General features: G+C 34.1%; 1 protein-coding gene across 4 annotated transcripts in view; it reads right to left on the bottom strand.

Moving 5' to 3' along the window:
• GKAP1 (G kinase anchoring protein 1) overlaps positions 1 to 18095 on the bottom strand; it is a 77450-nt gene that overhangs the window by 38889 nt on the left and 20466 nt on the right. For all 4 annotated transcript variants that reach the window (XM_032307168.1, XM_032307165.1, XM_032307169.1 and 1 more), the window contains exons 5-7: positions 14298 to 14375; positions 10121 to 10244; positions 7797 to 7819 (exon numbers count right to left, since the gene is read on the bottom strand). In XM_032307168.1, coding sequence (XP_032163059.1) covers positions 7797 to 7819; positions 10121 to 10244; positions 14298 to 14375 — 225 coding nt within the window. The remainder of the gene's footprint in view (positions 1 to 7796; positions 7820 to 10120; positions 10245 to 14297; positions 14376 to 18095) is intronic.

Raw genomic sequence — 18095 nt, 5'->3', positions numbered from 1 at the left:
ACCTGTGGGCCATCTGTATATCTTCTTTGGAAAAATATCTACTCATATCCTCTGCCCATTTCTTAGTGAATTGTTTGGTTATTTTGCTACTGAGTTGTACAACTTCTTTGTATTTTTTGAACATTAACTCCTTATTAGATTTATGATTTGCAAATATTTTCTTCCATTTAGTAGATTACCTTTTCATTTTGATGATGGTTTCCTTTGGCATGCAGAAGTTCTTAGTTTGATGGCGCCCCAGTTGTTTATTTTTGCTTTTATTGCCTCTGCTTTTGGGGTCAAATCCAAAAACTCATTGCCAACGGCCATGTAAAGTTTACCACCTATGTTTTCTTATTGGAATTTCTTTTTAAATTGTAGCTGACATACAGTGCTACATTTGTTTCAGGTGTACAACACAGTGATTCAACAGTTCTATGTGTTTCACAATGTTCACCACAAAAGTGCAGTCACCATTCAGTGTTATGATATTATTGACTATATCCCCTATGCTGTACTTTTCATTCCTGTAACTTACTTATTTTATAACCGGAAGTTTGTACTTCAGTTTGGCCCATTTTTCTACCACCCTCCCGTCTGGCAACTGCTAAGTTGTTCTCTGTTTATGAATCTTCTATTTATGAGTTTTATTTGCTCATATTTTTAGATTTCACATATAAGTTAAATCATCTGGTATTTGTCTTCCTTTGTCTGACTTATTTTACTTAGCATAACACCCACTAAGTTCATCATGTTACCACACTTGGCAAGATTTCACTGTGGTTTTTGTTTGTTTTTTGCTAACTCTTCTAGGAGTTTTAGGGTTTGGGGTCTTACATTCAAGTATTTAATCCATTTTAAGTTAATTTTTGTGTATTGTATAAGATAGTGGTCCATTTTTCCCAGCACCATTTATTGAAGAGACTGTCCTTTCCCCATTGTATATTCTTGCTTCCTTTGTCATAAATTCACTGACCATTAGAACAAAATAGCCCAGAAACAGGCCAACCACGAGTGTAACCTTGATCTATAACAGAGTGATGTGGAATAGTACTGGGTAAAGGATGAACTTTTTAAAAATACATGGTTTTGGGCAATTGAGTATTTTTATGGAAAAAAAGATTAGATTATTTCTTCATATCATACATAAAAATTCACTCACAGTGGATTAAAGCCCTAAAAGTCAAAGGCTCTGTTAACAAAGCTTATAGGTGCTAATACAGGAATATTTTCATGACTTTAGGGTAGGAAAGTCACAAAACCCACTAGCTTTAAATTTATAAATTAAGGACTTCTTTCCATCAGAATATATTAGATAAATGAAAGGATGATCTTCAGAGTAGGAAGATTTTTTTTCTAAAATAAGTCATTGAAGAATCTATAGAAAAGCAAGTACTCAGAAAAGAGGATATTTATATGGCTTAAAAATATATGAAAAGATGTTCAACCTCATTAGTAATCATGGAAATGCAAATTAAAACTACAAAGAGAATATTACTTAACCTCCAGTTTAGCAAAAATCCAAGCATCTGATGACTTGAAGAGATAACTTGTTACAAACAGTTTTGTTCAACATAGTATTGGAAGTCCTAGCCAGGGCAATTAGGTGAGAAAAAGAAATAAAAGGCATCCAAATCAGAAAGTAAAACTGTCACTATTTGTAGATGGCATGATATTGGGTTTAGAAAAGGCCCAATAAAGACTCTACCAAAATACCATTAGAACTAATAAATTAATTCATTAACTTGCAGAATATGAAAGCAATATACAAAAATCTGTTGCATTTCTATATACTAATAATAACAACCTATCAGAGAAATTAAGAGAGCAATTCATTCACAGTTGCATCAAAAAGAATAAAATACCTAGGCATAAGTTTAACCGAGGAGTTGAAAGACATGTAGACTCAAAACTATAAGACACTGATGAAAGAAGTTGAGGAAAACACAAATAAATGGAAAGATATCCCATGCTTATGGAGTGGAAGAATTAATATTGTTAAAATGTCCATACTACCCAAAGCAGATAAATGGTCTATTTATCTATCATTATGCCTATACCTTAGTGTATTAATTATTAATTTTATAAGAAAATCTTGATATATGATTGGGCAAATTCTCCTTTTTCGTCATGAATGTTTTATTTTTGGTCCTTTGCACTTCTACATTAATTTTTTTTTAGTTTAAAAACTAAATTGTCAAAATGAAACAGAAACAGACTCAAATACAGAGAACTGGTGGTTGTGAGGGGGTGGGTGCATAAAATACATTAAGGAGATTAAGATGTACAAGCTACTAGTAATAAAATAAGTCATGGGGATTTAAATTACAGCATAGCAAACATTTTCAATAATATTGTAATAACTTTGTACAGTGACAGATTGTAACTTTACTTATTGTAGTAAGCATTTTATAATGTGTACAAATATTGAATCATCTTATACTAATATAAAATATATATTATCTTATATATACCTATATAGATATATCTTATACATCTTATATATAATATATTAATATATCATTATATATTATCTTGTACTAATATAAAACTAATATCTTGCAGGTGAACTTCACTGGTTAGAACTGCACTGATTTTACAGATTAATTTGAGAAAAAGTGATACCTTTATAATAATAAGTCAAGGTATATTCCTCTACCTGCTTGCAATAAAGTTTTGTAATTTTCCCAATATAGGCCTTACACATTTTTATGAAATTTATTCCTAGGTATCATTATATTACTGTAAAAAGCATTTTGATTTTAATTACAGTTAGTGGCATACAAAAATACAAATAATTACTGAAACTGTTTCTTCATCTATAGAGAAAGGAACTAAAGCTAGGATAATAAAAAACCTTTTGTCAACCTTTGTACCAGGAATGCAAAAATAACTTCTCTTGTTTCACAAACTCTTATACCTCTAACAAGTCTAAAATGGTATATCCACTTTGGAAAATTCTTCAGTAGTTCCTTACAGTTAAACATAGATCAAGAGAATAAAAGACACAGCATAAGGAATATAGCCAATGATACTGTAACAGCATTGTATGGTGACAGATAGTAGCTTACACTTGTGGTGAACATATAACATATACCTTGTCAAATCACTATATAACCAAAACTAATGTAACATTGTGTGTCGACTATATTCAAATTTTTAAAAATGAAAGAAAAACAAATAAGGAAACATACATCTACCCCATGACATAACAATTTCATTCTTAAGTTTCTACCTAAGAGAAATTAAACATGTAAAGACTTGTACATGGATGTTCATAGCACCATTATTCATAATTTAAAAAGTGGAAACAACCGGGGCACCTGGGTGGCTCAGTCGGTTAAGCATCTGACTCCTGATTTCAGCTCAGGTCTTGATCTCAGGGTTGTGAGTATCTCATAAGTTTTGGACCGAAGTGGAAACACCCCAAATATCCAAGTGATTAATGTGTAAATAAAATCAAATACAATGGAATACTATTAGTGTTAAAAAGGGGGCGCCTGGGTGGCTCAGTGAGTTAAGCCTCTGCCTTCGGCTCAGGTCATGGTCTCCGAGTTCTGAGATCTGCTCGGCAGGGAGCCTGCTTCCTCCTCTCTCTCTCTCTCTCTCTCTCTACTTTCTCTCTCTGTGCCTACTTGTCATCTCTCTCTGTCAAATAAATAAAATCTTTAAAAAAAAAAAAAGGAATGAAGTACTGACAGATGTTACAATATGAATGAACTTAAAATCAGGCTTAATGTAAGAAATCTCAAAAACCACATTCTTATGATTCCATTATTTTTTAAAAATATTTTATTTATTTATTTGACAGAGAGAGATCACAAGTAGGCATAGAAGCAGGCAGAGAGTGTGAGAGGGAAGCAGGCTCCCTGCTGAGCACAGAGCCCAATGTGGGACTCGATCCCAGGACCCTAAGATCATGACCTGAGCCAAAGGCAACAGCTTAACCCAGTGAGTCACCCAGGCGCCCCTTATGATTTCATTATATTAAATGTCCAGAACAGGCAAATCAATACAGATGATATAGCAGTTACCTAAGTTGGGGGAGGGGGTTAGGACAGAAGAGGTATGGGCAATAACTGGTAAGAAGGTTTATTATGGGGATGACAGAATTATTCTAAAACTAGATTACAGTAATGGCTGTACAATTCTGTAAATATACTAAAATCAGCTGAACTCCACACTTTAATGGATAACTTTGAAGTATGTAAACTACATCTAAATAAAGCTGTGTTTTTAAAATATTTTATTTGTTTAAGTCATCTTTACACCCAACATGGGACTCAAACTCATGACCCCAAGTTCAAGAGTCACATGCTCTACCAATTGAGCCAGCCAGGAGCCCCTAAATAAAGCTGTTTTTTGAAAAAATCTTCTAATAGCCTTACTCAAAATGGCAAAAAAAACAAAAACAAACAAACAAACAAAAAACCCACGAAATGTCTATCAACAGGAAAATAAATAAACACATTATGATATCATGGAATACAATTTAACAATGAAAAGGTACACACAACAACATCAATGAACCTTCAACATTCTGGGAGGGGAAGAGCCAGACCAAATAATAACATACTGTATGCTTTATTTCAAATAAAGAGGCTCTTGCCCTATCCTCCTTCCTGGTTTGTTATGCCAACCAAATAAGCATCTTTTTCTTGCTTATGTTGGATTGAGTTGGGCTTCTCTTACTTACAACAAAAGAGAGAGGGTTAATAAGTATACAAGACCAGTCTCTAACCCCTGAGCTATGAAGCCAGGGTTAACAACACAAATAAGGGAAGTATAATCAAGACAAATAAGGGAAGGCATGGGAACAAGAATGAGTTCAGGACATTGAAGAGTAGGAAACAGGTTGAGTTGCTTAGATAAAGCCAGATTTTAGGTGAAATTTTTAAAAACTATGTAGAATTTATTTGCTTTTAAATTTTAATGGGCTATTATTGCTGTTCTCCTGTGTTTCGGTAGTGTTAACTGTAGGGTTCAATTTTTAGCATCTAGTATTTAATCACACATTGATCACTTATCATAATTTTAGAAATCAACAGAGTCAACTGTACTTTTCAGCTAATATAGTTAGGACCTAAAATGAATAAATTATTCATCCACGCTCATATATCTAAGATAGACATGCAGGAAGCACTGTGCAACAAAAAGGAAATAAGGTATGGAGCCAGATAAGACCAGGTTTGTTCCCTATTCCCTCTCTCACCCAGTGCTTTTTATTTTTGATGTAATTTTTAAATACACAGACAGACTAGAAAACAAAATTTACATTGTGAAAAGCCTTTCTCCTATCCCAATAAGCCCTCCTTCCCCAACCCTTTGACAACCACTGTTACAACTTCTTGGGTAACTCTTCTAGAGATAGTCTATTCGAGCATATTGAAGACTTGACCTTTAAGACCTTAAGACAGATTATGGCCACTAAAAATTTTAAAGCTACTAAATGGTACTAGAAGGACTGGGGCTGGGAAAGCAAGATAAGAGTGGAGCTAAAGGGAAGCCCTGCAGCACCAGTATTTAAAAAGGCAACACGTAAAAATTAAAAACACCTTTAAGGATCAAATAATGCTCCTCAAAAAGCATGATTCGTTAAGGCTTCTAAGAGGTATATACAAGCACCTATTTTTTATTTATTCTGCTTGTCTAGAATTCTTATGGGATGTTCTTGACTATACTGAAGAACGGACAGAGGACTGGTGTAGCAGCGGCAACCAGCATTTCCTGGTCATTTAAGGAAGAAAAATTAATTGTTCCCATCCTCTACTCCTACAAATGTCAATTTTCTAATCATTTCAAGGTGAGAAAGATTACAAAGAAAGCACTGAGATTAATAACGTCATCAAGATGGATGGAGAAAGAAAAAGAAGAATGATGAAATCAACCTGAGAACAAGTTTAGTCAGCAGTTAGAGGAATATACAGAAGTTCAAGTACTCCTCATCACCAAGCAATAAAGTAAAAAAAAACCCTTTTCTCTTTTGAATTTTATCCAGTAAACACCTGATTTAAGAAGAAATGGATGAGATGCACACTGTTCTCAACAGAGGTTAGGAATTTTAAAGTTCCCATGGAGGGGTGGAATCTCTTGGCATAAGTAACAAAATACAGATGGAAAGAATAAGTCAATTATTGAGCATACATATAACAAAGACTTGTATATTTTTAGGAGTAGAAAGCAGATCTCATTTTAGACTTGAAATCAGACATTTTTCAGATTTATTTTTGAACTCTGAAAAAATTCTTCTAGATTCCTAGATTCATGGCATAAATGCTACAAAGCCCAAATATTCAAGTCCCAAGAAAGTGAATAATTCTAATGAAATGGAATAGAAGTTTGGTATATTTTTAACAAGTATCAAGGAGAATGTGAATTACATGTTCTTTTGACCAATTTCTTAAAATAGTTAACCTAGGAAATAAATTAGAATTAGATAGCATTTACAAAAGTAGAAAATGTCTTAATCATTAGGATTATTCAAAGTGAATTTTATTACATATCAAATTATTTATTAACAGAAGACAATCAACACACCTCTAAAACTACAATGAAAGACAAAATATACGCTGTAACACCTATCTATGCTTGTTTAAAACCAACACAGACTGAATACATTAAATACATGAGCTCCTGTCAGTTCGATTTTTTTTTTCCTCTTTCAAATCAGGAAAGAAGAAAAACCATGGCACAGTTTATAAAAATTATTTTTCCCTCCACTAACAGTTGCTGGCAGTCTCTTAGAAATAGGTGTACCATTTGTATATGCTTTCTTATTTACACAAAGCTATCCTCCAAATAAGTCAATGGATTAAAAAAAAATGGAATCAGTCCAAAAGTACATGTTTTTCACTTTCAAACATAAAATGAATACTCAGACTCTATTTGTGGTCATTTAAATTTTAATCTAAAAAATGGTGACAGTGGTTTTCAAATAAAAAGAATTTCCACCGTCCATTTTAACATATTGATTTTGTGCTTCTGTTCATAGTTAAGGACTATAATTTTAACATAGTGACAATTATTTAGATGTGGTTTTCTAGAGATGATTTCATTTCCCTAACCTGTCAAGTAAATACTTGAAACAGATTCAAAAATGGCCAAAAATCATACATGTATTATAAAGTAAAAACAAGAAACATCTCTGACCATTCAAAAAATCAACCGATGGAATTACTAACAAGAATACATACGTAACAGAACAGTGAAACTTTCAGATTAGTAGTCAAAATAACTCCCAACATTTTTTTATATCTTCCTCAATATTATAAGATATTATAGTAGCTCCCAATTCTAAAAGGTTTGTAGGATCTGGTACTGGAGTCTTAAAAATAAAAGTGATCAATAGCCCTAGGAAGTTATGGGTAGGCTGCACTACCCTCTAATGGTGAATGTTAAAAGTAGTAAATGATCCATAGCTATAAACTACAGAATCACATCTTACCTCACAATTTCCATAATTCCAAAATATCTTGAGACATTGTTTCAGGATATCAGGATATTTTTAATAAAGACTGGAGTGTTACATCACTTTTCCCTAAAATTTTAAGCTTACATGTGTAATCTTTTGGTGTGGGTGGGTGTGTACACACTCACAAATTATACCTCCTTCATGTGAATAATATTTTTATTCTACTGTAACGTATTTTATAACTTTAAAATGGCCAGATCAACATGACTGAATTCATCCACAACAAATCTATGGGCTATCCTTTATACGGCTAAGTCTCAAAAAAGACTTACGGCCAAATAGTGAAGTATTATTCTTAAAATCATCAAATGTTTTCTAGAATAAAGATAGTTACAATAACACTTACCTCAGTCTTTTTACTAATGGGATCTGTAAATGAAAAAAAATGATGAAAGTTCATTGAAGAAAATTACCATTCATATTTTATTAGTATTAATAATTATTAATACCCAATAGGTAAAAATATTTAAAGTAATTGAGAAGAATTTAAAAATCACAATAAGAGTTACAAAAGTCACTTGGGGGTTGTCTAAGATATCAGATTTCCCTCTCCAGGTATAAGATGTTAAATTTCAACATATAATTACTAATTTGCTCAGCTTAGGGACCGTATCTTGTAACTCAGTTAAATGCCACCCATACCACAGGGTATTATTAAATTTTAAACATTTGAACTCCAAATAATTTGGTCTTTGGCTTCACATAATTTTGGGGGGACGAAAAGAGAAGCAAATATGTCTAAGATGAAATCACAAGGTAATACAACTTCAAAATTGTATAGAACACTGCCTTTGTGGGGAAAAAAAAGCAGAACAGTATTTGTCATTTAAATCTCTTAGTTTATTTTAAAAATATACATCATAGTGTTTTGATAATACTGTAAAAAAATCTTAAAAATTGATGTATATTTATAAAATGAATAAAAGAAAGAAGGTAATATGAAATATACCCAGATTAAGCAAATCATTGATTCTGTAACAACACAGCATTTCTGGAAAGGGATTACAGAATGAGGAAAACTAAGACAAGGGAATCCACACAGATTCAAGGTTGAAACTAAACTACACAGAGGGAGCAAGTGTTCTTACTTAAATTAGAGATGACTGGGATATCTAATATTTAACATTGCTTCTTGTACATAGAAGAAAATTTATATTCTCAAGGACTAACAATAATTTAATAGAATAGCAATCTTATGACTGAGAATTTAAAACAGCTCTCTAAACCATCTGTTGATCAGAATAGGATCTATAAGTATAATAAATGTCCAAATCACAGGTTTCAGCTCAAACTACAAAATCCTATTTATTCCTAATTTCCTCTTTATTCCTAACATCATAGCCATTCTTCTAGTGTGTTTTACTTAGCATACAACGTGATGCCAGAACCTGAGAATCACGACTGCTTTAACCATGTCTTGAAATAGTCGTCTACCTTCCTTTTAACAGTACTATACTGATGTCCTTCTTACTCTAATAAATTTACATAGCACTTATAATCAAACATATGAGAAATAAAGAAGTTTTTAAAAGCATTCTTTTCATGTTTCTGCCTAGTTTTTAATTATATTTTATATAAAATTGTTCTTGCCAAAATTGAAAACGCTAATATACATCTGACCTTTTAACCTCAAATAAGAAACTTAGTAAGAGAGGCAGACTAGAGGAAAAACAATCCTGATCCTTAAACCAAAGCAACATAATGCTCTAAATTTATTCCTAATTTCACAGATAGGCTTGCTTCTGAAAACAGTGAAGTATTTCATTGTGGGTTTTTTTTTATTATTGCTACAGTATTATTAATTCTCACAGAATAAATGCCCAGTATATTAAGGCTAAATTCATATGAGTCAAATAGATCAATGTCAATGAACAAACAACAGTTAATTTTGTCAGCAACTATTCTGACTGGCGTAAGCACAATGCTGTCCAAAAAAATTTTCTGTAAGGATAGTAATGTTCCATACCTGTGCTGTCTAATGTAGAAGCTACCAGCCACATATAGCTGAGCATTTGAAATGTGGCTAATGTAACTAATGAATTTTTTTTATTTTAGTTCATCTTAATTAATTTATATTTAAATTGCCACACATGAATAGTGGCTACCATATTTTACAGCACAGACAGGGTTTTCATGATTCCTCACATCAAAAACAATGTACTTTATGGTCTGTCTTCAAAAGTTTGGTGGATGGTGTAGTTTCCTTGTCTTCTCTGTTCAATAAAAAAATACAAATGATATTATAAAGTTACAAAATTTGCATTTGAATTTTCTAAGGTGTAGTTCCAGATAATTTGAAGAGGTTGACCAAAAATGGGTGAAATACTATTCTTGGTCTGGTGCAAATCCATTTACTTTATAACGGCAATAATCATGTTTTCAAGACAACTCAAAAACTACAATTTTTATTTTCAGTGAATTTTAGAAAATGGACAAATTCAGATACAAAAAGATAAATTTGTACTGAAATTTTATGGGGATTTAATGACTGTTTTTAAAATAACCCCCCACATTCTTTCTTTCTAAACAGGTCTACATTTTTCACAATCTCAGTAACACATCACCAAAACAATTTTTACTTATTTTAAAAATTAGCAAGGAACTTAAAACTTAAGTATACAAAGACTTAAAATAGTCTCTCTAGCATAATAGATTTTGTACATAAATTACCTTCAGATTGAAAATCTTTTAGTGATACTGTGAGAGGTTTGTCTTTTCCCTGATGAGTCTTTCTTTTATCTTTTTTATTCATAACCTTTGACTGAGTTGAAGCATTTTCAGCATTTTCATACTCCTAAAAAGAATTACCAACAATAATTAAGCTTGGTTTACCACTGGTAAAAAAATCAATATACCATTATAGGTAATATATTAAAGTTTTATTTTTTTTAAAGGTAAACTGCAAATTTAAAAAATCAATACATGAAGCTAGCCAAATTGTATACAAGGATAGTTCTTTTTTTTTTTTTTTAAGAGAGAAAGCACACATGCCAGTGGGGAAGGGCAAAGGGAAAGGGAAAGAGAGGATCTTAAGCAGGTGCCACTCTCAACACAGAGTCCGACACAGGGCTGGATCTCATGACCCTGAAACGATGACCTGAGCTGAAATCAAGAGTCAGACACTTAACTGACAGAACCACCCAGGCACCACCCCCAGGGATAGCTCTTTTTTATTTATATACTCAATCTCTTGCCTCTTAAACATTAAAATAAAAACAAAAAGCTATACTTTGTGGTTTATGACTTCTCCTAGTTGCCACCTCTTCTTTATTTCAGGACCAAACTTAAGACAATCATTTATAGTCAATTTCCTTTCTCACCACCTCCGCCAAATCTGGCTCCCCCTGTTCTCTGCCACTAAAATTAAGGTCAACCTCCCCCACAATGCCAGATCCAAAGACGTGATTTTTTTCAAACACCTCTTGGTTTTCTCAATACACTCTGAATACTCCTTTGTCTCCTTCACTGGCTTCTCATTTCCAAACTCTTCTCACCATTACTCCATTCTTAAGATATTCTTTTGCTTTATACCCATTGTTCCTCGAAGTTTAAAGTTCTATCTATGTACTGATTTTTGTATGTACAGACAACTCAGATCCACTGTTCAGTAAGCACAGCCCAACTAAGTATGTTCATCCTGCTTGCCCTCCTGGATCCTCCAGTAAGTACCTTGTTTAATGCCACCACCATCTGTACAACTGTGTAGAGTAGAAACCTGAGTCACCTGTGTCCACTCTTCCTGCAGAATTTATATACAAATCAGTCACAAGCTCTTGTGGAGTTTATCTCCTAAAGATCTCTTATATCTGTTCTGTTCTCTTCAGCCCTTCTGTCATTTCCTTATCTTCTTTTGCTGGACACTGCAACACCCTCTAATTTTAGCCCCTCAATTCATCTTCACGGCTACAGCATTAAGTTTCTAAAACGAAAACCTGAAATCAATCTAAAAGTTAAAAATATTCAATAGTTCTCAGCCAACAGATTTATAAAGCCCAATCTCCTTAGCCTGGGGCATGAGATTCTTTATATCCTATCCTTCAGAAAGTGTCTTTAGCAACTTCAAATCAAAGATGCTATACTCTTCACATGCACGTATCCTGTACACTTGGCACTCTCTCCCTGACAATGCCTACTTTCTCTGGCCTACACTTGACCTTTTAATACATCTAGTTAAGACTCCTCTTTAATAATCCTTCTCTAAAACCCATCCCCATCAAAGGCAAAGAAAAGTCTTCCATATTTCTGAATTCGCACTGCACTGGGACCATGTCTTTATCTTTCCATGACGTGATTTGCACATTTTGGCTATTCAAAAAAATATTTAGCAAATGAGTAATAGAACAGAAAACAAAATGCCATCACAGGGGTGCCTGGGTGGCTCATCAGGTTAGGCATCCAACTCTTAATTTCTGACACAGGTCCATAATCTCAGGGTCAAGAGGCTCAGCCCCACATTGGGCTCCACACTCAGTGAGGAGTGTGCCTGAGATTCGTTCCCTCTGCTCCTCCTCTCCATGTGCACTCTCTATTCTAAAGTAAGTAAAGAAAAAAGAAAGAAAGAAAGAAAGAAAGAAAGAAAGAAAGAAAGAAAGAAAGAAAGATAGATGGGGTGCCTGGGTGGCTCAGTGGGTTAAGCCTCTGCCTTCGGCTCAGGTCATGATCTCAGGGTCCTGGGATCAAGTCCCGCATCAGGCTCTCTACTTGGCAGGGAGCCTGCTTCCCCCTCTCTCTCTGCCTCCTTGTGATCTCTGTCAAATAAATAAATAAAATCTTTTAAAAAAATGAAAGAAAATGCCATCCCAAACTTTAGTTCCTAAAAAAAAAAAAAAAAATGCACTGGAAGAATTATAGTTATTTTATTGGAATACTGACTTAAAATTCAATTACTACATAAATGCAATCACATCAAACTAACCACTGCATACAATAAGAGTTCCTCCCTTTTCTGAAAGTCATTAATGTCTGATAGAACCAATGCTTTTGGGTAACAGACCTATGACCGTGCCAAGAAAACTGGCTGGGAGCATATTTTATCAGCACCATCTACATAAAGCAATATAGATCTAAAGATATAGTTAGTTCTTTTAGCTTTAGAATCTAGACATATATCTCATAACAATAAATTATTATGTGATAGTGCTCTATTTGATAAATTTTATCTCTGAATTAAGCAAGTCAGAAGAACTTTTTTTTTATACTTTTCCAGTGTAACTTGAAAGTCCATTTTTTTAAAAGATTTTATTTATTTATTTGATAGACAGAGATCACAAGAGAGCAGAGAAGGAGAAAGGGGGAGGCAGGCTCCCCGCTGAGCAGAGAGCCCAATGCGGGACTTGATCCCAGGACCCTGAGCCAATGGCAGAAGCTTAACCTACTGAGCCACCCAGGCGCCCTGAAAGTCCATTTTAATAATTAAATAATACAAAAGCTCGCTGTATTCATTTTTCTAATTGCCAGCTTTGTGTTTAAATGGGCAACTAACAATAAGGATCAAAGTTATTCTTGATTATTCAGGATAACATGAATAGGGACACCGAAAATGAAATGAACACATGTAATATACAAAGTCTTTCATCCTTTTCCCTTGAAATACACATAAAAAGCAAAAGCACCTGCTATAAATTTTAATTCCTCTCTTCCCTTCATCTTAAGTGAAGGAGCTAGTGTAAAGGCCCTTAAGCATGACCAGGGTCACTTATGACTACAATCACAAACTGAATATATTTTACAGACCAAAAAAATGTCCAATGCATATAAAGAACTAAGATGTCAAATTATATGAAAATAATAAATGCTCAATTTAAATATAGAAACTGGAAGCCAACACTACCTTTCACTTAAATATTCCTATAGTTTTGAGCTGTACAATGCACTTCAGCACACAGCCCAATATTACAGTTTAGATAAAATTCAGAGTTCACAAAGTCAAAACATCAGGAATGGCCTTTCATTTAATTATCAGGTTATCTCCAGCAGAGAGTCTCTTAGTGGATGCCCATGTACTCATACTTACTTGGATTTTTAAATCTACTTATTTCCTGTGTTAATTTTAAAAATAAATTAAAATAAATCATCTGCTATTAATTTCACGTCCCCTCTTCTCTTCATCTTGGGTGGACGAATTTAAGGAAATATTTCAAATCACCAAAGTTCAGTTTGTTGCCTCTCAAAATCTAGGGAATAATCTTATTACAAAAAAATCTTGGAACACTGAAAATAATAAAATAAAATTAAGATGTTTAAAAAAATAAAAAATAAAAAGGCTCCAATCCACTGGGTGTTGTACATAAACAATGAATCTTGGTGGGGGGACTGTAACAGGGCACCTGGGCGGTGCAGTCAGTTGAGCACCCAACTCTTGGTTTCCATGTGGGTCATGGTCTTGGGGTCATGGGATCAAATCCCATGTTGGGTTGGGCTCCATGCTCAGCACAGAGTCTGGTTGGGACTCTTTCTCCCTCGTCTCCTCCTCCCCACCCCTGCTCTCTCTCAAATAAATAGATACTTCTTTTTTTTAAAGATTTTATTTATTTATTTGACAGATATCTCAAGTAGGCAGAGAGGCAGGCAGAGAGAGAGGAGGGAAGCAGGCTCCCCACTCAGGTCATGGGATCATGACCTGAGCCGAAGGCAGAGGCTTTAACCCACTAAGCCATCAACCACCCCTAAATAGATAAATCTTTTAAAAAATTATTTTTTAAAAAACTTCTTAATAATAATTTGTTACAGTGGTGAATTTTTAGGACAAGCTTTAATGGAGAACTCTTATACAATCTTCAGAAAGGTTGGTCCTAACCTCTGAACACTTAAACTTCTAAAATATCTAAATTAATAAATGTGTAAATACCTTTTTGTGTTCTTCATATTCTAATTTACTTAGCAACAATGCCTTCTCAAGATCTGCTTCAAACATTTCAGATGTCAGCTAGAACAAAAAGAAAGTTTCACAATTATGCCACACTAGCTAAATAACCATGACAATATATACAGGAAAGGGAAACGAACACATTAAAAAACAATCTGGGTTCTCCAAATTTATCTGTCCACGCCAAAGTAGAGAACCTTGTAGTTTTCAGAAGATACAAAAGCAAACTTCCAATTTTGAGGTTTCTATTTCCCTATTCACTGTCAATGATATATATTACAATGATATATTATATTGTCAATTATATATTTTTCTTTAGTAAAAAAATTTTTACAAAGAAGTTGACACTAAATTAGAGGTCAATGATGGTGTCCAGTTTAGGACGCAGAAAATTTTAATAGTGACCTCCACTCAAAAATGTAACTGAAAAATAATCAATAAACATTATAAAACATACCATTCCCTTAGTATAAGTAATCCACAGAGGTACAGAAACTTTAAATAAGGTGACCAAATGTTCTGGTAGATCTCTGGTGTTACAGAACAATTTATAGTGTGCCTTTCTACCTCCATCCTTTTATATGATTGTCCAAACTTTAAGGTCATCTAATACAATAAAAAATAATTCTTTAATTTGTGACCTATATCTTTTGGTTCCTCTTTCCCACTACTCAAAATCATCTTAATTTCTTACAATCTAGCTCCTACTATCAACTGATCAAATTATTCTCCAAAATTACGAGACAGAATTGCTATGGTAGCTGAATGAAATTTTGGTTTCTACCATTGGAGACAAGGTTATAACTGCAGCTGAATACAGGAGAGTTGCCACATGACAGGAGTAAACTTCCTAGATTTGTGTACATGGATGTGCCAACCTATGTGGACTAGATACTAAAGGCAAAAATTTAGTGGACATCTCTAGTGTTTGTCCAGAATCCCTTCCTTTTTTCCTGTGAATAGCTATACTTCACCCCAATGTCCTGTGATTCTAGTAGGACAGCCAATCACATAACCCTGTATACCACCCATCACCAAACCCACACAAACATCCAAGCTACCATCATCAAGGACAGGGTGGTGGCAAGGAATTCAACACTTTTTTGATGTACTAGGAATTAAATTTTGAGAACAAATACAAAGCAAGTGGTGTTTGATCATCTGATGTGACAACCTCTATAAGTGAGCATACAAGTTCTACTGGTTCACATCTCTAAGCACTCCAGAATGTTTAAGCTTCCATCTCCCCCAAGGCACACTTTAGTTCTTAATTCAAATCGGTTAATCCTTTCAACAAATTACTTCAGCCAACAGTAATCAGAATTATTTCTATTGCTTAATGACAAAAAAATCTAAACTAAAACAGAAACTGACTCCAAAAAGGAATGATTTATTTCCAAGGAATAACTTAAAAATTAGAAAAATGTAAACACTGGATACCATGAACTAAAGTTTTGTTTTGTTTTTTTAAGATTTTATTTATTTACTTGACAGAGGGAGATCACAAGCAGGCAGAGAGGCAGGCAGAAAGCGAGGGGGAAGCAGGCTCCCCGCTGAGCAGACAGCCCAATGCGGGGCTCGATCCCAGGACCCCGGAATCATGACCTGAGCCAAAGGCAGAGGCTTTAACCCACTGAGCCACCCAGGTGCACCTGAACTAAAGTTTTTATTCCTAAGTTGTCTCTTTGAAAGCATCTCATCTAAACCTACACTAAGACAACAAAAAGAAAGGGGAAAGATTACATTTATCCCAGAAAAAACTAATCTAACTCAGAGAAAAATGCAATTAGAATTAAAATGGTAAATAAGGCTATATAGCACTAGAAAATACGGTTAAACGCAGAGTAAACTGTACATATTTCTATAAAACTAAAATGAACTGAAGAATTAATCCAAGTTAGTAATCATCAAGAAAAAGTAGTAACCTTCCAAATATTTATAATACAAGAGATATTCAAAAACAGTATGTTATAAAGTAAAAAAGAATTGGATTCATCTTAGCATTATACAAAAAATTTTACATCAGGGGTGCCTGAGTGGTGCAGTCCACTGAGCATCAGACTCTTGGTTTCAGGTCAGGTTGTGATCTCATGGCACTGGGCCCTGCATCAGACTCCACAATCAGCACAGAGTCTGCTTAGGATTCTCTCCCTTTCCCTCAGGTCCTCCCCGCACCCCTGCACACTCTCTCTCTAAATAAATCTTAAAAAAGTAAAGTTGACATTAATTTCTCCTAAACTTAAAGCAAACAGAGTTGGGCGCCTGGGTGGCTCAGTGGGTTAAGCCGCTGCCTTCGGCTCAGGTCATGATCTCAGGGTCCTGGGATCGAGTCCCGCATCGGGCTCTCTGCTCAGCAGGGAGCCTGCTTCCTCCTCTCTCTCTCTCTGCCTGCCTCTCTGCCTGCTTGTGATTTCTCTCTGTCAAATAAATAAATAAAAATCTTTAAAAATAAATAAATAAATAAAGCAAACAGAGTATAAAATATTTCTTTGTAAGTAAAGTCAAGAAGTCATCCCAACACAGATAAAGTAACAAAACTATTTGTTTATTCTGATCAAAGACAGTTCAATTTACCACTGAACTTTTAATCCATATTAATGACATTTTACATTTTTAGAAAGGGCATTTAATATTATTTCCAATATGTTAGATATTCTGACTGATATTCTAAAAATTAGTTAATAAGCAGGAGAACAGATTAAAGAGTTGGGAGTCAACTAGAAGATATCAGTTTTCTTTGTCCTATTAACTCAGGGACTTAAATATTAAAGTAGCTGATTGTAATAGCATGAAAAAAAACTGAATGGAACTTTTAAAGTGAAAAGTCTCCTTAACATTTGGTTCCAAATGCAGCAGTTCAGAGCTTTTAATTTTTAACACAAACTAGTATACAAGGAAACACAAGTAGGCAAAAATGATTTAAGTTTCAATTAAATCTTTAAAAGCTAGAACAAATTTTCCAAAAATGTCCATATGATCAATCAACTAATAAGATAATAGACAACCTTCTACGTGCCTTGCTTGTAGGGCTTGAAAGCAACTTCTGCCCTCAAAGAGTTTCTGCTCCAGTTGTGGACAGAACACTAACACATACGAAGCACAGGAAATAGAATAAAATATTGAAAATGCTACAAAAGTGGAGGAAAAAAACATACATGACAAATAAAATTCAGAGAGGCATACAGAAAAGACACTGTTTGTCTATAAATGGTAGATATAATTTGGAGAGGTAGAAAAAGGAATAGAAGGGGTGCCTGGGTGGCTCAGTGGGTTAAGCTGCTGCCTTCGGCTCAGGTCATGATCTCAGGGTCCTGGGATCGAGCCCCGCATCGGGCTCTCTGCTCCTCGGGGAGCCTGCTTCCTCCTCTCTCTCTGCCTCTCTGCCTGCCTCTCTGCCTGCTTGTCATCTCTCTCTGTCAAATAAATAAATAAAAATCTTTAAAAAAAAAAAAGAAAAGAAAAGAAAAAGGAATAGAAGAATTTCAGAAGAGCCAAGTAATACTATTATTAAAAATATGATATTAAAAATAGATGCATTATGGGATACACCAAAGAAAGGGGATACCTGATAAAGTGTGAATTCAATAGAGAGAAATGTAGACAAAACATAGGCTTTGGGAGAACACTTAGGTAGATCATTTAAATTCCAATTCCATGTATGTTAACTGACCTTGGGCAAATTACATGATTTCTAGAAATATGAGTTTCTTCATATATAAAAAGGAAATAGAAATATCAACATACAGGGCAGTTTTAAAGATTTAAAGCTATTAATACATG

The sequence above is a fragment of the Mustela erminea genome, chromosome 12 (genome assembly GCF_009829155.1).
Source record: "Mustela erminea isolate mMusErm1 chromosome 12, mMusErm1.Pri, whole genome shotgun sequence".
Lineage (NCBI taxonomy): Eukaryota > Metazoa > Chordata > Mammalia > Carnivora > Mustelidae > Mustela > Mustela erminea.
Note: the sequence above shows the minus strand (reverse complement) of the source record. Positions and strands in the feature narration are given on the sequence as shown.